At 44.3% G+C, this 23,286-nt stretch overlaps 1 protein-coding gene across 7 annotated transcripts in view; it reads left to right on the plus strand.

Moving 5' to 3' along the window:
- The window catches only part of TCF4 (transcription factor 4), a 428,999-nt gene that overhangs the window by 390,323 nt on the left and 15,390 nt on the right, over nucleotides 1–23,286 (plus strand). For all 7 annotated transcript variants that reach the window (XM_066602510.1, XM_066602505.1, XM_066602506.1 and 4 more), the window contains 2 exons: nucleotides 1,587–1,663; nucleotides 2,831–3,034. In XM_066602510.1, coding sequence (XP_066458607.1) covers nucleotides 1,587–1,663; nucleotides 2,831–3,034 — 281 coding nt within the window. The remainder of the gene's footprint in view (nucleotides 1–1,586; nucleotides 1,664–2,830; nucleotides 3,035–23,286) is intronic.

The raw sequence follows: 23,286 nt of genomic DNA on the forward strand, positions 1-23,286 counted from the left end.
ATTTCAACATAATCTCCCGCATTTTTCACAACGTCGATGCCATCTTCTTTAAGGGGTCTGTTTTGCCCACTTGAAACTCAGTGATGCAAAAACGGTATGACTGGAAAATGTGCAACCCCAGAGAGCGTCCTTTTGAAAAATGGCATCCACATCTCATCCATTGTGACAATAGATGGAATGGAGACACCATTTATAATGTCATCACGTGTCCAGATCACCTGACACATTGCCACGTCACAACATTCGTGACACCCATCTAAGGAAGCTTCCACATCTTCAGGTCTTCACGCAGAGATCCTACGTAAATGCAACTTTGCAGGCAATCTCTTCCACAGTCAGTTGGCGGTCCTCCATAACCACTTGCTGTACTCGCACAATCCTGTTGTTGAACCGGCTGGTCCATGGCCGAGACTGCTTTGGTTTCACTTCTCAAACAATGCTCTGCCCTCTTTGAACTGTGGCACCCAGAAACACACATTTTTCACCTTCACCACATCTCACTCAACTGACAATGAATGTTGATGGGTGTCTTTCCTCGCAAGTGAAGAAAACGGATGATTGCACGCTGTTCTTTAAATGCAAACATCGCCATTTAGTATTGAAAACGCATCAAGCTCCAGCCTCTGGCACGTGGGTTCTGTGCATGGGCCATGCTGCCATCTGTCCCACTCACCCTTGAAGAAAGCCTTCGCCTTCTAAAATGTTTCCCTTATAACTATCTGCTCCTCCCGAGAAAAAGATGAGGAGACCTTAGAACTCCAATGCACCTTGTAGATTTGACGGCCCAGAAGCTGCAAATTCAGTTACCTACTCAGAGGGTTAACAACTAGGAGCAGTTATCTGTATTCTGTATGTTCCAACCTAGGGGAACTGCAGTACTACATGTTAAAGCCGGGTCTTAGTAGATCCCCTTTTCCATATTTACAAGTATAGCGTGATGGTTATTTTAAGATTTAAGGGCCAACCGCAAAAATGTGCCTGCTCATGGGAAAAGTTCCTTCCTTGGATCAGACAGGAGCCTTTTTGGGGGTTTACTGGAAATAATTAAGGGTATTAAAGACTTAAGACTTAAATGTAATATCCTAAAGAAAACAAAAAGAGAATCAAAAATACTTAAAAAGTCCCCCCAAACCCACAAAAGCGGCGCTTGTGTCCGCACCGTCCTGTAAGGATGTAGTGCAGTCAGCTTGATAAATGCATATATTTTCCCTGGAACGGCAGGACAGATTGTATACTCCGAAGCAAGAAACTTGGAAGGCTGAAATCCCTCGTCGCGGGCCGTTTTTTTGGATATTGAGTTGTTTTCCTGCTTCGGAGTCTCTCTCAGGTATTACCTGCCGAGTCAATGAAATCCTTTGATAGAAAGCAGCCTGAAGGAACACGCTGGACTGCATCTCTGCTTTGCTCTAAAAACTACTTTTTTTTCTCCCTTAAGTATGTTTTTGGAAAGCCTCCATATGTCTGGTCGGCTCGAAAAAAAATTTGCATATATACTAAACAACTGCAAAAGTTTTAACTAAGAGGATGCTTATGCAACTGTGTAGATAATTACACTTCTTTTTTTTTTTCCTTCTCCTTTTAATTAGCAGGCACAGCTGTTTGGTCAAGAAATGGCGGACAGACTTCCTCCTCTCCTAACTATGAAGGCCCCTTGCACTCTCTAGTAAGTGTCTCGGTTTATAAAATGATAGCGTACTATTTTTTGGTTCATGAGAGGTCTAGTGTGGGATGGATGAAGATCACAGTGGGAAAATATAGAGCTCGAAATGTTCTTCCTGTCCAAAAATTCCAAACTATTTAAATTAAAAGGCCCCCATACGGAAAAAGTAGTCTGCACTCACTTATTACGGAGGCCCTAAATGAGTATTGCATGTGTATGGGGCCTCCCAATTCTCCCCCAATAGATGATGTCAGGGGAAAGGTAGATTGGGCATGTTGAATTTTTAATACTCCACTAGAGATGAGCGAGTATACTCGCTAAAGGCAATTGCTCGAGCGAGCATTGCCTTTAGGGAGTATCTCCACGCTTGAGACAGAAGGTTCGGGTGCCGGCGGCAGGGGAGCGGTGAGTAGCGGCTGTCAGCAGGAGGGAGCGGGGGGGGGGGGGGGGGGAGAGGGAGAGAGAGATCTCCGTTCCGCCCCGCTGCCGGCACCCGAACCTTCCGTCTCGAGCGGGGAAGATACTCGCTAAAGGCAATGCTCGCTCGAGCAATTGCCTTTAGCGAGTATACTCGCTTATCTATATACTCCACCCTTTCGTTCTCCTTGGAGATAAGTGCTTTTACACAGTAGGGATAGTCGGAGACGGAACGCGTCAGAGATCTCTTCCACCTGCCCCCATTCAATGCAAACAGGCCGCCCTGTAGAGATAAACCACTGCCTGGTTACGTTTGGTTTTTAGGTGAGCTAAAAACTAAGTGACCTTGACAATTGAGTGATTCGCGCTCAGTGCCCTGATGGTGGGCTCGTGTCCATGAGACGAATATCACCCAAAATCCATGTTTTGAGCGATGATTAGGACACAGGGAATATGCACAGTTTTAGTCTGTATTTCCCAGACCTAAACTGCATATGGGAATAAGCCCAAACGGTACCCTTCTGCCAGGGAGAGCTGAGAAGTGGGCTGAGCTTCTGGATGAGTCTGGTGACCAAGAAAGTAGCTTCATGAAAGCCAATATGGCCGACAACTGCAACATCCGACAGCTACTTCCTATCTACACAATACTGTCTATCTTTTCCACCCATGTCTTACTATATAACCAGTGCGATCCATCAGCACCATATGCCAGATATTACCTTATTTACCACTCTAACATTTTTACTTCTGCAGCAAAGCCGAATTGAAGACAGATTGGAAAGATTAGATGACGCAATTCACGTATTAAGGAACCATGCAGTGGGGCCTTCAACAGCCATGCCAGGAAGCCACAGCGACATGCACGGATTAATTGGACCATCTCACAATGGAGCGATGGGCGGCCTCGGCTCGGGATATGGAACTGGCCTTTTGTCAGCAAACAGACATTCCCTAATGGTAAGCCAGAAAAGCCGTTGATTCTATAAAGCTGTGTCCTAATTCTGCACAGATGACCCCCAACTCCCTCCTCTGAGGCAGTGGGCAATCGTAATGGAATACAGTAGGACTCAGACCAACTCATTTCGTGTCTATGGCTATTGTCCTATGAAGGTATTTCGGCTGCACCCTTCCACCAACACCTTGTTTGGTTCCGATCCAGTGCTGCTCCTTGACCCAACACCCCCACATACTTACCTTCTCTGGACTCTTTCACATTTCTCATTCATTGTATACATATGGGACCACCTCTAAGGATGAAAATGGGGACTGGGCCCCCTCTAGGGATTAGTTGGGGTCCCAGTAGTCATATAGACCATGAAACAGAAAGGATCTGCCCACTCTTCTTGAAAGAAATCTTAAAAGGTGTGTCGATCTGTTCAACTTAGGATGGCTTTACACACAATAACTATATCTGAATAGTCACTGGAAATAGTTGCTAATGCGGAGGGGCGACGGTTGTTTGTGTGCTTTTACACAAAGCCATTCTTGTTCAATTTCGCAATCACTAAACGAACTCTTGGGAGCATATTATTGTTCGGGGCGTGAGGTTCTTTGGTACATATCTATTTGGAATTTTGACCCCTCCCCAATGCACGCTAATTGGTCTTCGAGTGAACAGTTGCGGTCTCTCGCTGGACCAAGCCAGAAGCTCTAGCTGCGAGTGTTCTTACTTGGACTGTTCAGTCAAGGATCACTCACACGTGTTTGTATTTTCGGGAACCATTAAGGGGTTAAGTGGGGGGGGGGGCGATGTTCAAAAAAAGGTGGAAGCCAATCAACGTTCTATTGCAACCTCCTTGCAAAGTTGTTGGCTAGTTGTTGAAGGACACCAATTACCTGTTTACACCAGATGATAATTGATCAACAAGCGACTATTTTATGGTGAGCTGAAATGAAGCAACTGGTGAACAAATTCTCACTCGCCACCCGGTTGGCGGCCGCGTTTACACGGAAAAACTGTTGCTTACATTCACTCTATTGTACAACTATTTGGAATTGTTCTGTGTAAATCCACTCTGAAAAAAACATCTGCTACAGTTTTTTTTATACAGCTTCCATGCAGGTCTATGTGTCACCGTGTTTACAGACCACAGAGGGTCAGAAACGCTATCCTCTGAGAGGACCATGAATGGCCTTTTGAGTCTCCTCACTCACCGTCTAGGTGCTCTCCCTAAGGAGAAAAGATAGCGTTTCTGACCCCCATCCCAGGCCTCTCACTAGGAAAGCCAGACTTCTACTGTACACTGATGAAGGGCAAATATCCTGAAACAGCTGTCTGTACATGGAGTCTGGCTTTGCTTTTAATTCCCAGTCATTGTTACAAGGCTTGTATAAAGAGTCTAACTTTGGTTTGAAGGAATGCTGCCTTCCAGTGATGGCACTGTGGAGGTATTATTCCATCACCCTGGTTTGCATACAGACCACAGATAAACCCTGTGTATGGTCTGATCCAAGAGGGGCATACAGAAGAGAGTAATGCATGGCTGGAGGACCCAAAAGGAGTAATTGGTGCCAAGGTGGACTTACCCTTGAATAACCGAAAAGTTCTGTTTTGTAGTAATTAATCAGAATTTTTTTATAGACCTCTGCTTGCTGTCAGTGACGGGGAAGGTTCTTTATTGCCTTTAGAACATGTCCAAATGAATACATCTGTTTGTAAAATGTGTTGAACATTTATTCGGCACCTTACGCTATTTGTGTAGCCCGTTGTCATCTATTGACTGCTGGGCTACACAAATAGCATAACTGCGCTATATTGACAGAGAATGCATCTGTAACAGTCTGAAGTCCACGTTTACTAAGGAATATGCAGAAGAAATCTATTGCAAATTGGGCCAAAGAGGTGCAGTATGTGGCCTGCTCCAAATATATTATGCATTTCACTCATTTTTTATGCCTAAGGGCTATTTACATGGTTGAGATTTTCATGCGTCAAGCACACGGACCCATTATAGTCAGTGAGGCTATACATGCATGCATCTTTTTACACGGACCAACACTCCACGGAAAACAATGGCAGCATGTTCTATGTTGGTCCGATTTCTGAAACGATAGTTGCCCATTGAAGTTCATGGGGGCACAAGAACACACCTGCTGCGCTCCGTTTTTTCGCGAATCATTGCTACTGTAAGGAATCGGAAAAATAATCGTTCAATGTAAATGCCGGCAGCGATGAATGACGAACGATATTTGTTCGCTTATCATTCGTCATTTAGTTTATGAGAAATCAAATGACGATCGGCCGTGTAATCAGGCAGTCATCCATCTATGAAGCACTGCCTGTTCACTGTGAAGGGAGTCAGGTGGCCCAAAGAGATCTCATTGAGCGATCATCGCTCCTATGTGAAAGCACAGCAGTGATTACTGCAGGGCGACTGTTGGGTATCTGCGCCGAGATCATACATGGTGGGTGGTAAGGGGAGCTTGTGGACTGTAACACCCCCCAGAGAAACAATCACAAGGTATAAGGTCCGGGGAACATGGAAGCCAAGGAAGACGTTCACTAGCGTCACTACCCACACGGCCAACCCATCTGTTGGGTAGTCTTCACTCAGTTCATTGTGACAATGGGGGGCGCCCCGTCCAGTTGGAAGATGAAACCTGGGAGAAGTCATGTCTGTAGCGTCCAGGTACGAAATCCTCATGGAAGGGGCCGGACACTTTCCTGCAGGTTATAGCGCAAAACACGTTCACCTTGGGGACGTCGCACATACGCTCCACATAGACCGGTGGTCCCCTTGCCCAGATTCTGACATTATGTTTGTTGCCCAAGAGCTGGAAGGCAGCTTCATCCGTAAACACTAGAGACTCCATGACACCATCGCTTCCCATTACAGTTTGCAGACTCTCGCAGAAAGAACGTTGCCACACTTTGTCGTCCAGGCCAGGGCCGGTAACAATTGCAGTCAGTAGGGATAACATCGCAGACATTTGCGCAGAGTCTCCCCCACAGTCGGCGGCGGGATGTCCAGTTCTCTGCTTGTTCTGATGGTGGATTTCTGAGGTCTTCATGTGAAACTTGCACGGACGCACTCCACTGTTTCCACGCTTGCTGCTGGACGGACGGATGATTTTCGCTTATCGATGCAAAACTGTCTACCATAAGACGTCCTTGTTAGCCAATGGCAACCAATCACAGCACAGCTTTCATTCCACCACAGCATCTTGAGACATGAGAGCTGCCCTGTGATTGGTTGTTATGGGGAACAGGGATGTCTTATGGTAGAAAGTTTTGCTAAAGGAAACTTTTTCAGTTTGTTTCCATTGATATTAAGTTATGGCGGTGACATCAGGAAGATGATCTGTAATAACCTGGTACTGCAGTGTATACCCGTCTTGTAGTCAAACACACTACTGGAACCCCAGTGGAGCTACTTAGGCCATGAACTGCTCCCAGGTAAATCCAGCACTCAATTTTTAGAAGCATTGTGGCAAAATCCACATTGCAAACTCGGACTTAACCCTTTGTAACTCACTGCTACTCTGTTCGTAATAACTCCATTCAAATCACACATCCACGCATCCTCTGATCAGTTTACCCCATCGCAACACCACGGCGGCTGCTGCCAAGTGGCAAACTCATCTCTGCTACATGTGTAACCCAATACCCAACTATCACACGAAAAAGTCAATGGGCTCATAAAATAAAAAAAAATCCAATGTGGAAAAAGGAAATGCAAGAACAAAGAGATTTTTGGGCGGCGCAGTCAGTTTTAAGGTTCGCCTTTGACCGGTTGATAAGTTCCACACCACACACTCTGGAGCGGAGTAAAGAAAATCATGGGGGGGATCAGCAACATGAAGGGTCCGCTAATTTCTTCCACATTGCTGCCTTCAGTACTTGAAACAGTCTATAACTTTGTAAGCAGCTGCAGAAAATAAACCCGCCGCAGGAGACACGGTCCGAAAACGAGGTCCAGCGACGCTCCGTGCGCTCATATGTCCGGTTTTGGGAAAGTAGGGCGGTTAGGGCTCACACGGGAGTATGCATATACGGCCCGTAAAAAACGCAGCTTTATTACTGCATATATTTGCGCATATTTGGTCCCTCTTACGGTTTTTTTTCCCTCGGGCAAAAAAAAAACCACAAGAAGAACCAATGGATTTCTCCTGCCTCGCATGTATCGCGTATATTCACTGCGCATTTTTAATGCTCCCATAGATTTGCATGGGTCATTTTGATCCGTAATGCGGTTGAAAATAAGACACGCTATTTTTTTCCATGCGTGAAAAGCATATTTGAACACCCCAAGGCAAGTCAGTGGGGTTTATGCTGTCCGGATTAAACATATGCACCTAATACGGACTGAAAATATGCAGCTGCGAATGAGCCCTAACAAATAGGACTGCAAAACTACAACTCCCAGCATGCCTTGAGGACCGGCGTCTGTGAGGGCATGCTGGGAGTTATGGTCTTGCAATAACTTTAAAGCCACACGTTGGAAATCATTGCTGTAGAATGAAGCTGATTGCCATTCAGTAGTCTGGCAAAGCTGTGTGACATCTTCTGTAGCAAGCCAAAATGGGTCCGCACCCAGCTTTCCTGAGAAGAGACAAGAGAAATAATATCTAATAAACAATGGAAGAAGAGACTTGCCCATATGATTGGCATCACAGTTCTCACAGGGCTCCTCACCCAACTTCTCCAGCCACCTGAATGGCATGCATTCCCTATTGTATGGCTATAGAACAGTGGTTTACAACTGCAAAACTGGCAGGGCATGCTGGGAGTTATGGTTTTGCAACAGCTGGGAAGCCACGAGTTAGAGATCATTGTTGTGGAACAGAGCAAATTGCTATTCAGGAGTCTGGGAAAGCTGACATATTCTGTAGGGAGCCAAACTGAGTTGCCATTCAAATTTCCTAGGACTTGACAAAAAATGGAAATTTAAAACATCATAACAGAAGAGATTTCCCCATATCATCGCCATCACAGTTATCATAAGGGTAACCACCCAACTTCCCCAGAACTCTAAATGTACCCACCCAACTTCCGCAGACTCCTGAATGTAACCACCCAACTTCCACAGACTCCAGAAAGTAACAACCCAACTTCCCTAGACACCTGAATGTAACCACCCAACTTCCCTAGACACCTGAATGTAACCACCCAACTTCCCCAGACTCCTGAATGTAACTACCCAACTTCCCTATACGCCTAAATATAACCATCCAACTTCCCCAGACCTCTGTATGTAACCATCAAACTTCCCCAAACCCCTGAATGTAACCACCCAACTTCCCCAGACCCCTTAATGTAACCATCAAACTTCCCCAAACCCCTGAATGTAACCACCCAACTTCCCCAGACTCCTTAATGTAACCATCCAACTTCCCCAGACCCTTGAATGTAACCACCCAACTTCCCCAGACCCCTGAATATAACCATCCAACTTCCCCAGACCCTTGAATGTAACCACCCAACTTCCCCAGACCCCTGAATATAACCATCCAACTTCCCCAGACCCTTGAATGTAACCACCCAACTTCCCTAGACCCCTGAATATAACCATCCAACTACTCCAAACTCCTGAATTTAACCACACAACTTCCTCCAAACCCCTGAATGTAACCACCTAACTTCCCCAGACCCCTTAATGTAACCACCTAACTTCCCCAGGCCCCTGAATGTAACCATCGAACTTCTGCAGACCCCTGAATGTAATCACCTAACTTCCCAAGACTCCTGAAAGTAATCATCCAACTTCCCCAGAACCCTGAATGTACCCATCCAACTTACCCAGACTTCTGAATGTAACCACTCAACTTTCCCAGACCCCAGAATGTAACCATCCAACTTCTTCAGATCCTTTAACGTAACCACCCAACTTCCCTAGAGCCCTGAATGTAACCACCCAACTTCCCCAGACCCCTGAATGTAACCACCCAACTTCTCCAGACTGCCATGTTTTTCTGTATGTAATAGTACTCTTATACTAATGTCTGGCTGTAGAGCAGTGATCCCCAACTTTTAGCTTTACAGCTATTGCAAAACTACAACTCCCAGCATGCAACAGCTTGAAGACAACTGCTGTAGCACTAGGCATATTGCCTTTCAGAAATCTGGTAAAGCTGGGTAACCTGGAAGCTCTCCTCAAAACTAAAATTGGTTGTCACCCAACTTTCCAGGACACAGAATTAAAGTCAAGAGAACAAGGGCTTATTGACACAGGCGTATTTGCGGTCTGTATTACGCTTGTGTTTTTTACGTGTATAACAGACAGCAGGAACTCCATTTATTTGCATTGGGGTATTCAGATGTGCCTTTTCACGGACATCAAACAAAATCACAGCATTTCCTATTTTGGATTGTACTAGCGACCGAAATTGAAGATTAAAGTCTACCCGACTGTGTAAATATGCAGTGAATATGCGCGATACGTGTTCATCCACTGAGCATTTATGCGTGAACGCAGGAGAAATCAATGGGACCTTCTTGCATTTTTTTGTACGCGTGACAAACGCAGTAACCGCACGCACAAAAAACAGCAATAACAACAAAATACGCACTAAATCTGGACAATTTTGGTAGGTGAGAATGCTGTATATTTCACGCACCATAATTGCATACATTCGTGTGAATGAGCCCTAAAAGTTTTTCTACTTACTGGGAAGTTTGGGATTTTTGGGGAATGCTCTTTTAACTCTTTATAGTAAACAAGGAACAGTTCTGGTTTCTGTTCTTCTTCTTGATACATTCCGCTTCAGTGACAATAGAAAATGACTCATCATATAAATAAACGGCGCAGTAAGGGATCGCGGGGTATATAGCGCATTACTCAATAAAGCCGCCTTCAGGGGGGTTCAAACTTCGGACCTTCATCACATTAAATACACATCACATCACTCACATAACACATATGCATATACATCCCCCCTTACCTCACGTACTGCCTGCAGCATTGCCTCATACTGATGTAGCAGAGCTGGTTGTGTTATTGAAATCTTCGGGGCAGTGTATCTAGGAGTTCACAGTGCTGAAAAGACACCGATAACCTCCGTTCACACGAATGCAGATTATGTGGCAGATTCACAACGGAAAATCTGACACCTATCTGCCACATAAATAAATGTAGGTCTGCTACAGTACATCCGCATTAGCAGTTTAAAGGGATTATACAGGATTAAATAAGCATGGTGGCTTTCTTCCAAAACAGCGCCACACCTGTGGTCAGGCTGCGTGTAGAACTGCAAGTCAGCCCCATTCGCTTTAATGGAGCTGAGCTGCAATACAGACACAATCCAGGAACAGGTGTGGCGCTGTTTATGAAAGAATGCAGCCATGTTATTCTAATTCCATATAATCCCTTTAAACTGCTTCTTTATTTGAAAAGGGTTTTCTCAAAAATGGACAATTCCTTTAAGGACATGTTTTTCTAGTTCTGGACAACCCCTTAAATCGCTGGCCAATTGCATGAGAAATAAAAAAAAAATACATTGCATGCTACACCTTCACCACTAGGTGGCAGTAAAGTGAAAATGGGGTTTTCCTACCCAAACAGAAGACCCTCCCACACTACGGGACAGTAAACTCTACCGAACATCATAGAGGATCATATTTAATGATCATGGCAAGGGCAATAGAGGTCCTTCTAATGCACTATGCAGATTTGACATGTAACCCACATATATTTTAAAATCAAACCTGTTGTAAGGCCACGTTATTTAAAGAGGTAGTCTGGTTAATGGCCAAAATTTCAAGTTTTCACCCATCCACTGGATGCTTACTCAGCTGGCTCCAGCAGTCCACTGAGTGGCGAGGTAGTATGCTTGCATGACCTGCCCTCTGTTCAACGATGTAGAAGAAACCAGAATGTGAGGAGGACGTAGGATATAGGAGCCACGCCCCCTTCTCGGAAACGGGGATGTTCCAGCGGTTGGACTCCCACCGATCTATCCAGTTGATCGGTGAAAACCAGAAATTTTGTCCACTAACTGGATTACCCCTTTAAGTGTCCCATTAATTTCAATGGTAATCCACAACATAGACTATGCTTTATGAATTTTAAATTTGCATATGGAAAAAAAAAAGGAAGTTTGAGGTCACTTTTTGACATGGATCCCACACAAAATCCGTGCAGAATCCTTGTTGGGATATACGTATGTGGATTTGGCCCTTGAAAAGGGCTGAGCCCATATGTGGATTACTGTTTACCTGAAGCGCACATCCACAGCAGAACTACATGGCTCAGCCAGCCATTTCTGCCACTGATTTTGATGCAGAATTTGTGCAAAACAGTCCGAGACTACAGATGGAAATCCTCTTTTCTAGTATTGTCCCAACTGGACAGTCCCGTCCGTAAATGAAAGCTTGCAACCTCTTGTGATCGAGGAAAGCTGCAGGCAGATACACATTTCTGCTACAGTGGCCACTACAGGAGAAATATGGTATTACATGACAACCATTCAAATCAGTCCTCCACAGCAAGAGATGCACTTTCTGTGATTCCCTCTGCTCTGACACTGAGCAAGGACAACCCCTTTAAGAGTGAAACCTGCTGAGACAACTTCCCCTTTATGAAGTCCAGCAGTAATTTGGATGACGGTGTTCTAGGAAGTATATAATATTTATGTGCTTTACAAATTGCCTCTTTCTGGAAAATGTTACTTCTCTCTTCCCGGTTGCGGAGGTCTGTTCCACGCTATCAACACCTTCCAGCATTATATAACTCCTTCTTTAGGTCTCTACGTTTTTCTTTTTTCTAAGACTGTTTGCTTTTAGTGGCCACTTGCCGGGAACTTTTCCACATATAATATGTACGTCTCGTCCAAGTCCAGTGAAGTCATGGAATATCCTGTCCTGCCGAACGTAGTGTCATAGTTAATGAAGCAATTTACCAGAGCTGTGCGCTTAAAAAAAAAAAATAATAATAATTGTAAACTCTGTATTTTTTTTCTAAAAAGTCATAAAGTCGAAGACCTACCGTCCCGTTACCATAATGTTATCCAATGAATTACATCCCCCATCATTGCTTTAGAAAATAAGCAATTTCCTAAGATGACTCGAGACTAAATTGAGCATTCAGCCCGTTTTACGAGTTTTTAATTTTCTCTTTAAATATTTTTGAAATTTTTTTATTTTCTGTTTTTTTTTTTTCTTTTTTTTTTTGTTCACTTCCTCCTTTCGTTTCATGACTCCTGAACTTGAGGAAAAAATAATAGTGACTTAAAGCTAATGAAGAATTGTTGTCTCTGGGTGAGCGCCCCCTCCTCCTCCCGTCTACCCTGATTTTTTGTTTCCCCTGTAGTCTTGATCGGAAACAGCTGGCTTTTGTTTAAAAAGCTGTTTTGTGAAAACGTCTAAATCTCGAGAAGCAGAGCTGAGATCATCAGTAAAGCAGGTGCTCAGGAACAGGCTGGAATGCATGCCGACTGTTCACAGCTTAATGGGAAACTTTCACAGAGTAACATATACGCAGTTTATACGATACCGCTGTATTTACGTAACTGCGCCTCAGCGTTCAGATGGAGAATTTGTTGACTAACTTTTTGGGACCGTGATTACTCTGGGACTGTAATATTATTGACCTATCCTTGGCCATCCACCACCAGGAACCACTGCCTATTGGCAAGGAGGCCACGACGTCTCAGGGCACTGACGTCACGTTCATTTGTCACGTGACCTTTCATCAGCTAAGTCCCATTCAAGTGAATAAGACTGAGCTGCTATACCAGGCAATGACGTCCGATCTTATGTGCGTGAAAAGAAAGAAAACAAGACAAAAATAATGTAAATGGTCATATTAGGCAATTTCCATGTATTTTCATAACTCTACAAAATTTTTGTCCCCTCTAACAAATGGCGCTCCACCCGATATTGGACATGACGGAAAAACAGATTGGACAGATTGAAGTATTTTTTTCTGTCTGATTCAGTTATTTCCTCTACTCCATTGTTTCGCCTCCAGAGACACATGGATGACTGGTATAACCCCAGCATTGCACTCTGAGACATGGGGAGCTGTTGGGTTGCATGCTCACATTGCAGCATTGCTTTAGCTGTCCCTATGTCGATTTGCGAGTTCTCCAACTGGCCAAAAAGGCTAAAAACAAAGAAAGACTAAAGCAAACAGCACTTAAAGGGGTTTTGTAGAAGTAAGATATGGATGACCTCTCCCTTAGGTAGATCATCAATATCAGGTCAGGATCCCCGCTGATCTGTTGTATGAAGTCACTGTGGCTTTGTACATTTCATAGCACTTGAATGGGACTGGGCTGCTGTTAGGCCTCGTGACGGATGAACGTGAAATCTCTGGCCTAAGAAGAGGCCACAGCGCTCATCCAAGTGGAAGGATATCTGAGCATAGGTCACCAATATCTTAGTCCTCGAAAACCCCTTTAATATCCCAGACAGCATTTGAATAGGTCTATGGAGTTGAGTCAGATTTGGGGGTTTCTTACAATCATTCCCGACTTTTCAGGTTAGTTAATAGGATTATTGAGGTCTTTGTTTCAGACATTTTGACAATTCTTTCAAGCTCAGCTCCTACACAGCACTCCCACAGGTCAAATGAAGTATTACACAGATCTCATTTACATCAATAGGCTGTCTGTGTATTGCACGGTTATGCCGAGACAATCTTAGTAGCTGCTCTCTGCTTCGATTAATAGATACGGAATCCGAAACTGGAGATCCATCGGATGTCTCTGGTATTGCAGCTCATCCCCATGCAAGTGAATAAGGCTGAGCAGCCACACCACACACAGCTTGGCGGGAAGAAAAGCGGACCCTAAAGGCGGCTGTGCACTTTCAACAGCTGTCAATCGAATGCTTGTTTGGTCAACCCCATGACTACCCCATGGGCAAACTTTGCCTGAGTACGCAATATGAAGAGTGGAATAAACCGCTACCAGCAACATTCTTGAACACAACAATAACAAAAAAGGATTGAGCATGTTTGAATTTTACATGCCCCACACTTTTTTAACCCGACACCTGCCGAACGAACATCAGCCAAGTATCTGATACACAATGGCCAGTACCGCCAAAGTTGGACAGTTTGTCCGACCTTAGTTAATGTGTATGGACGCCTTTATTTCTAACCCTAAACCTCCCATTTAAGATGAATGTTAGAGCGCTTCATTCATAACTGACATTTCTAGCAAGTTTACAATCACCTCTGATCGCCTGGTCACATGGTCGCTGACCATTTTTGATAACGAAGCCTCCATGCAGAGACCCTGACTAGTATGTGGTACATGCTTCCACTGAACACATCGGTCCCCAATATGGCCGCCTTCACTAATGTACAGTAGAGATATCATGAGTCGGAATGGGAAGAATCCATCCCTTGATTAAATAGGAAGGAGAAGACCTCAGGGAGGAAACGCAGGCAACAGCGTGGAGGTTTGTGTGTTGCTTCTTTCTGACAATCACTGGCAGCGTATAGCCGAGTGGGAATGAACAAAAAAATAATAATTCTGCTGCCCTGGATGAAAATCTGGGATGGAAGCCGTCCTCCATATCACATCAGGAGCGGCCGCTGCCAAAGAAAACTTCCTCTGCCGAAGCCTCCTGTGAGCTGCACGTTGCATTATGTAGAAATCATGGATCAGTGCAGGGAGGAAAACCCGGACTGGACCCCGGCAGAACCGCCGCTGGCTCCTGCTGCACGGCATTCACTGCGGACTGCAAGGGCCAGAATACCAGCCTGTACAATAGAGGCCCTTTAGTGAAAGCTCAGGGATTTCCAAGACAGGGGCTACACTATAGTATGTACAGACGTGCCATAGGGGGCCCCAAATCACCGCTGTTTATAAATGGCAGGTGGTAGCTGGAGGGTCCTGTTACACATTCTGCATTGGGGTGCCACATCTTTTGGGTATTTCAACACGTAATGGAATATTTTACAACACGTAGCGGAATATTCCACATGGCAGAAGAATCGGCACCAAAATCTATGAGTAAGGGCGAGCACCCACTGGCGTTTTTTTACCTGCGTTTTGCGTTTTGCGTTTTTCCTGCACAGGCATAGAGATAACATGTGTTCCTGTCCACTGGCGTTTTTTTTGCGTTGCGTTTGCGTTTTTAACATAGGAACTGTCAGTTGCATATGTGTCCTTATTTTTCTCCTAATGCACCCATGAAAGTCAATGGAAATTAATGGAAAAGCCGCGAAAACGCCGCGAAAACCGCGCGGAAAAATCGCGGGAAACGCGGCGAAAACGCTGCGTTTTTTCCCCGCGGAAAACGCCAGTGGGTGCTCGCCCTAACATGCGGATTTTGATGCGGAATTGCAAATGGCTAAATGGATCTTTATGCAAATTTCTATGTGACAGAATGTCCAGATACCTGTCCGCTATCCAGTGCAGGCCGGGGAGGAGGTGGAAGCTCCAGCTTTACTCCCAGTGAAATCAATGGGAGCGCTGCGCTACTATTCCACTTCCTGTTACTGATATCCTGTGCGGAGCAGTAAGTGGAATAGCACCGCGGCGCTCCCATTGAATTTCATTGCTCCTGATGACAACATCCGACCCGCTGGATTGGACAGTGAGCAGGACAATCAGCTGATGGACGGGGATCCCAAGTGGCGGATCCATCAACTATGAATGGCCTATCCAAAGGATAGCTTCTCAATTGAAAAGAGCCCAGACTACCTCTTTAAGGGTGTTTTGACACATACTGGAAAAATTCCATTATGGAAATTGGACAATCAGCTGATGGACAGAGGTCAAGAGAAGCGGATCCCTGTCTATCAACTACCGATGGCCAATCATATAGAGGTCATCAGTTGAAAAGAGCCCATATTATTTCTTTAAAGGGGTTTCCCACCAAAAACATTTATCCCCCATAAACAGGATAGGGAAAAAAATGTCTGATTGCTGGGGGTCCGACTGCTGTGACTCCCAGGAACTGCACCCCCGAATGCCCTGTAACTGGAGCAGCAGTGTGCATGCTTGACCGCCACTCCAATCCCTTCTATAGGGCGGGCAGCTATCAATGCGCCAAGCAATCACTTAGAAGTGAGTGGAGTGGTGATCATGCATGTGTACCACCGCTCCATTCATAGGGGCATTCGGAGTGCAGTTCTTGGGATTACTGGTTTGGACCCCCCGGCGATCAGGCATTTATCCCCTATCCTGTCTGATTAACCTCTACTGGGTTGGATTGTGGTGACCATAATGTTGCGGTAACCTGCTACTCACACTATCGCTCAATGAGTTCAATGACTGTGCGATTTCGCTTGATTTGGTCTTTTAGCCTTAGCCAATATCGCCGTGTAGTGCTAACCTCATTCATACATTTCCAGGAAGAGTAACACAGGAACAGTATAGAGTTCTATGGAAAGATGCAAAAGGAATGAACAGGAGAGCGGAGAGCTAGGAAAATGTCATAGGGTACATCTGTGGACGGGGCTGTCTGGCATTCTGAGAATTGTAGTTCAAGAGAACAAAATCAGATGTAGCATACAAAATCTTGCAGAACAGAAACTCCTTACACCCCCGTCCTCTACCCCCCCCCCCCCCCCCCCCTACGTGTAGATTTTCCTTGTCTTTAATGCCTCGATATTTGTAGAAAGCTGCTTAAGAGGAATTTTTTTTCTAAAGTGTTGAACTTTTTTTTCTCTCTCCAGATTTAATGCCACTTTTAATGTCATTTTTTATTAAATCTCTTCATTTTTTTTGCTTTTGATCTTATTTATAGCAAAGCCACTTGACATATGGAAGCTATTATTATATAGGATGGAGATGAAAGGCTGCACTGCATAGGGAATAATTTAGACCAACAATACGCTCGTCTGAACCCGGCCTGTTTATCCTGCTGGAACACCGACCCCCCCCCTCCCCTTTTTTTTATTAGTACATTGTACAAACACATTTCTTTTTATCTGGATATTTGAATAGCGTAGCGTGGATTGTAATCCGATACAGATGTAGCAGAGCTGGTGTTAGCGTTCCACTGGTTGGAGGCTACCTCAATAATGTGGTGTGATCACAAAGGAAGAGAAAACAAAGAGCCTTTTTTTTCTGGACACTACCTCATGGGTGGGGCTCAGTTAACATGGGGTGGGGTCAGTAATCTAAGCCACGCCCCTCTGCCAAAATTATTGTTTGATGGCAGGGGAGTAAAGGGATAAAACCGACACCTCTGTGACACATTTGGAAGAACTGGATCAGGGATGAATGTCATAGTCAAGGTTGTCAGTATTTTTACTTTGTCTAATGCCCCAAGATTTTAAATGGGTTTCGGGGCAAAAACTATTGATTACCTGTTCTCAGAATAGGTGAGAATAATGGTTGGGGACCCGGCACACAGGAACCCCGGAGATCACCTGATCGCCCAGCCAGTTGTCAGTGCATCAGGCTGGACATACATCATCATAGACGCCACTGGAAGTCAGTAGGAGGTGAAGCAGCTATTATACCACTTCCATGTCTGACCCCAGTGTCAGAGGCAGAAGTAGCAGATCTGTAATAGGATAGGTAATAAATGTCTGCAATCTCCACTGATCACGAGAATGGGGGTCAATTGGACTGCCAGTTGTAGAGTTCGGTGGTCGGGCAGATCTACCACCGCTTCAGGGGGAATCAGGACCCCAATTGTGATGATCAGTGGGGGTATCGGCAGTTGGACCTCCACCTAATAGACACTTATTCCCTGCCTTGCTAAGAGGGAATACGTTAAAACTTTGTGGTACCAAATAGATTACCTGGTATTGATTTTCCTCCAGTTACTCTTAAGTAGTATACATGGCATACTATGGCAAACTTCACTCTACTACATGTACAGCATAACTTTACCCCTCTGCATCTGACAAATTCCACTCTGCTACATACAGTATGACTTAGCTTGGCTATAGTACTGTAGATTCGAGATACTCAGCTCTGCTATATTAGATACAGTAAACTCAGCTAATACTGATACACTCACCTTGGCCACGTATACTTATTGCAGGCAGGCATGGATACTCTAGTATCCTGTTGTACCGCCTCTAGCTTGGATACAAGATGTGATACGGGTGGGCATGGAGGCTCTAGTACCCTGTTGTACTATCTCTAGCTTGGATACAAGATGTGATACTGGCCGGCATGGAGGCTCTAGTACCCTGTTATACCACCTCTAGCTTGGATACAAGATGTGATACAGGCGGGCATAGAGGCTCTAGTACCCTGTTGTACTGCCTCTAGCTTGAATACAAGATGTGATACGGGTGGGCATGGAGGCTCTAGTATCCTGTTGTATTGCCTCTAGCTTGGATACAAGATTTGATACGGGTGGGCATGGAGGTTCTAGTACCCTGTTGTACCGCCTCTAGCTTGGATACAAGATGTGATACGGGTGGGCATGGAGGCTCTAGTACTCTGTTGTACCACCTCTAGCTTGGATACAAGATGTGATACGGGTGGACATGGAGGCTCTAGTACACTGTTGTACTGCCTCTAGCTTGAATACAAGATGTGATACGGGTGGGCATGGAGGCTCTAGTACCCTGTTGTATTGCCTCTAGCTTGGATACAAGATTTGATACGGGTGAGCATGGAGGCTCTAGTACCCTGTTGTATTGCCTCTAGCTTGGATACAAGATGTGATACGGGTGGCCATGGAGGTTCTAGTACCCTGTTGTACCGCCTCTAGCTTGGATACAAGATGTGATACTGGCAGGCATGGAGGCTCTAATACCCTGTTCTACCACCTCTAGCTTGGATACAAGATGTGATACAGACGGGCATGGAGGCTCTAATACCCTGTTTTACCGTCTCTAGCTTGGATACAAGATGTAAGAAGGTCAGGCATGGAGGCTCTAGTACCCTGTTGTACCACCTCTAGCTTGGATACAAGATGTGATACAGACGGGCATGGAGGCTCTAATACCCTGTTTTACCTCCTCTAGCTTGGATACAAGATGTGATACGGGGGCATGGCAGCTCTAGTACCCTGTTGTACTATCTCTAGCTTGGATACAAGATGTGATACTGGCAGGCATGGAGGCTCTAGTACCCTGTTGTACTGCCTCTAGCTTGGATACAAGATGTGATACGGGTGGGCATGGCAGCTCTAGTACCCTGTTGTACCGCCTCTAGCTTAGATACAAGATGTGATACAGGTGGGCATGGAGGCTCTACTACCCTGTTTTACCGCCTCTAGCTTAGATACAAGATGTGATACAGGTGGGCATGGAGGCTCTAGTACCCTGTTGTACCTCCTCTAGCTTGGATACAAGATGTGATACGGGGGCATGGCAGCTCTAGTACCCTGTTGTACTATCTCTAGCTTGGATACAAGATGTGATACTGGCAGGCATGGAGGCTCTAGTACCCTGTTGTACTGCCTCTAGCTTGGATACAAGATGTGATACGGGTGGGCATGGCAGCTCTAATACCCTGTTGTATCGCCTCTAGCTTGGATACAAAATGTGGTACAGGCGAGCATGGAGGCTCTATTACCCTGTTGTATCGCCTCTAGCTTAGATACAAGATGTGATACAGGCAGGCATGGAGGCTCTAGTACCCTGTAGTACAGCCTCTAGTTTAGATACAAGATGTGATACAGGTGGGCATGGAGGCTCTAGTACCCTGTTGTATCGCCTCTAGCTTAGATACAAGATGTGATACAGGTGGGTATGGAGGCTCTAGTACCCTGTAGTACAGCCTCTAGTTTAGATACAAGATGTGATACAGGTGGGCATGGAGGCTCTAGTACCCTGTTGTATCGCCTCTAGCTTAGATACAAGATGTGATACAGGTGGGTATGGAGGCTCTAGTACCCTGTAGTACAGCCTCTAGTTTAGATACAAGATGTGATACAGGTGGGTATGGAGGCTCTAGTACCCTGTAGTACAGCCTCTAGTTTAGATACAAGATGTGATACAGGTGGGCATGGAGGCTCTAGTCCCCTGTTGTACCGCCTGTAGCTTGGATACAAGATGTGATACGGACAGGCATGGAGGCTCTAGTACCCTGTTGTACCGCCTTTAGCTTGGATACAAGATGTGATACAGGTGGGCATGGAGGCTCTAGTACCCTGTTGTACCACCAGTAGCTTAGATACAAGATGTGATACAGGTGGGCATGGAGGCCCTAGTACCCTGTTGTACCGCCTCTAGCTTGGATACAAGATGTGATACAGGTGGGCATGGAGGCCCTAGTACCCTGTAGTACAGCCTCTAGTTTAGATACTAGATGTGATACAGGTGGGCATGGAGGCTCTAGTACCCTGTTGTACCGCCTCTAGCTTAGATACAAGATGTGATACAGGTGGGCATGGAGGCTCTAGTACCCTGTAGTACCTCCTCTAGGTTGGATGTGCATTTGTTGTGGTTTCCAGCCAGTTCTCCGCAGTCGCTCCCACGCAAGGACTGGCTGGAATCCACAACAAGCTGACCGTACAGTGGAGCAGGTCCAGCATCGGGTAAAAAGCTCTTTCTCTTTATTAATAATCCAGACAGACATGGAGGAAGATGAAGCATGTGCCGTCTTCCATGTTTCAGGCAAACATGTTGCGCAGACGCATCTAGTGGTCAACAAGCTCCACAAGTGGGAAGCATTTGACTCTTGGCCCTGCTGCATATAACCATATGACGTTATATACTCCTACAGCTTATACAGCTCTGCCATGGTATATCTGACACTCGGCTCTAGTCATAGTACATGTAAGACTTGGCCTTGCTGCATATGACCAATCCAGCTCTGCGCTCTTTACTCTTATTTCTGACACAAGTCTGCTACTACAGTACATGTAAAGGCTTCTGACATATTCAGCTCTGCTACATCTCTGCATAAAGTGCAGATTTACAGTATGGATAAGTTAACCCTCTAAATCTCTTTTCTCTGAGAGGTAGACAGAGCTGTAGTATTGGGACCTGATAAGAGAACCGTCCTTTGTATGTGCGACGTCTTTTGTCTCTCGGTACTGAGTGCCCATCTGTGAGCTATTCGCAATATCTGTATGGCCATTACCCATCGATTATAAGGAGGCTCTTCACATCTAAACATCGCAGACAATTACCTCCCCTCCGTCTATACAAGGGAGATATTGGTAGGATAATTGAAAGTGTAATCTAGCTCTCTTCATCTGCCCTGCGTAATTGTTATTTCATAGGGAGATTATAACCCAACGACTCAAATATGCCTGGTAGGAGGGTAATAAAGCGCTGTAAATACAACGTACATACCTAGGAATAAGAGAAGCGTGAAGTAGAAGACACACGAGAAGATTGTGGAAGATCTACAAGGATAGATAGATAGATATGAGATAGACAGATAGATATGAGATAGATAGATAGATATGAGATAGATAGATAGAGAGATAGATAGATATGAGATAGACAGATAGATATGAGATAGATAGATAGATATGAGATAGATAGATAGATATGAGATAGATAGATAGATAGATAGATAGATAGATAGATAGAGATGAGATAGATAGATATGAGATAGATAGATAGAGAGATAGATAGATATGAGATAGATAGATAGATATGAGATAGATAGATAGGATATGTGATAGATAGATAAATATGAGATAGATAGAAGATAGATAGATAGATAGATAGATATGAGATAGATAGATAGATAGGATATGTGATAGATATGAGATAGATAGATGGATGGATGGATGGATGGATAGATGGATAGATAGATAGATAGATAAGAGATAGAAAGATAGATAGATAAGAGATAGATAGACGGATAGATGGATGGATATAAGATAGATGGATGGATATAAGATAGATAGATAGATATGAGATAGATAGATAGATATGAGATAGATAGATAGATATGAGATAGATAGATAGATAGATAGGAGATAGATATGAGATAGATAGACAGATAGATGGATGGATATAAGATAGATAGATAGATAGATATGAGATAGATAGATAGATAGATAGATAGATAGATAGATAGATAGATAGATAGATAGATAGATAGATAGATAGATAGATAGATATGGGATAGATAGATAGAGAGATATGAGATAGATAGATATGGGATAGATAGATAGATAGATAGATAGATATGAGATAGATAGATAGCTATGCGATAGATAGATAGATATATATATATATGGGATAGATAGATAGATATGGGATAGATAGGTAGATATGAGATAGATAGATAGATAGATAGATATGAGATAGATAGATAGACATGAGATAGACAGATAAGATATAAGATAGACAGATAGATGGATATAAGATAGATAGATAGATATGAGATAGATAGATGGATATAAGATAAATAGATAGATATGAGATAGATAAGCAAAAAATAAGGATAAAGAGAAGAAGGTCTTCGTCAAGAAAGTACAAATACAGTGTGAGATAGATAATGCACATCCTTGCAGAATTACATGCAGACTGCTCTAATATGCAAAGTTTTCATCATCTATTTCCCAGCACATATTACACGTATCCCTCTATTTCCCAGCACATATTACACGTATCCCTCTATTTCCCAGCACATATTACATGTATCCCTCTATTTCCCAGCACATATTACACATATCCCTCTATTTCCCAGCACATATTACATGTATCCCTCTATTTCCCAGCACATATTACATGTATCCCTCTATTTCCCAGCACATATTACATGTATCCCTCTATTTCCCGGCACATATTACACGTATCCCTCTATTTCCCAGCACATATTACACATATCCCTCTATTTCCCAGCACATATTACATGTATCTCTCTATTTCCCAGCACATATTACATGTATCCCTCTATTTCCCAGCACATATTACACATATCCCTCTATTTCCCAGCACATATTACACGTATCCCTCTATTTCCCAGCACATATTACATGTATCCCTCTATTTCCCAGCACATATTACACGTATCCCTCTATTTCCCAGCACATATTACATGTATCCCTCTATTTCCCAGCACATATTACATGCATCCCTCCATCCGAGGCCTATAAAATTGTCAATTATTTAAAGAGAGAGTTGCCCGGGACAAGGAGTAAACCCAGCGATAAGGGGGTGGAAGTTCTGCGCTGTCTCTCAGCGTCCTCCTCCGCAGCTCAGACCTTGACTCTTCTTCTCCCTCCTTTGGCTCTATCGCTACGATTTCCACTACAAACAAAAAATTATTCCGTTAATTAAAACTCTTTATTTTAAAAAAAAACCTCTTTCCTCGCTGATGTTATCGCGCCAGGTGTTCAGGAGGAAAATAGTCCTGTCTATTAGGATTAATTGTTTGCAGAACCCACAAAAGAAACTTTGTAACTTTTTTTTCCTCTCTCTCGTCTCGCT

This window comes from Eleutherodactylus coqui, chromosome 5 (assembly GCF_035609145.1).
Source record: "Eleutherodactylus coqui strain aEleCoq1 chromosome 5, aEleCoq1.hap1, whole genome shotgun sequence".
In the NCBI taxonomy this organism is placed as follows: domain Eukaryota; kingdom Metazoa; phylum Chordata; class Amphibia; order Anura; family Eleutherodactylidae; genus Eleutherodactylus; species Eleutherodactylus coqui.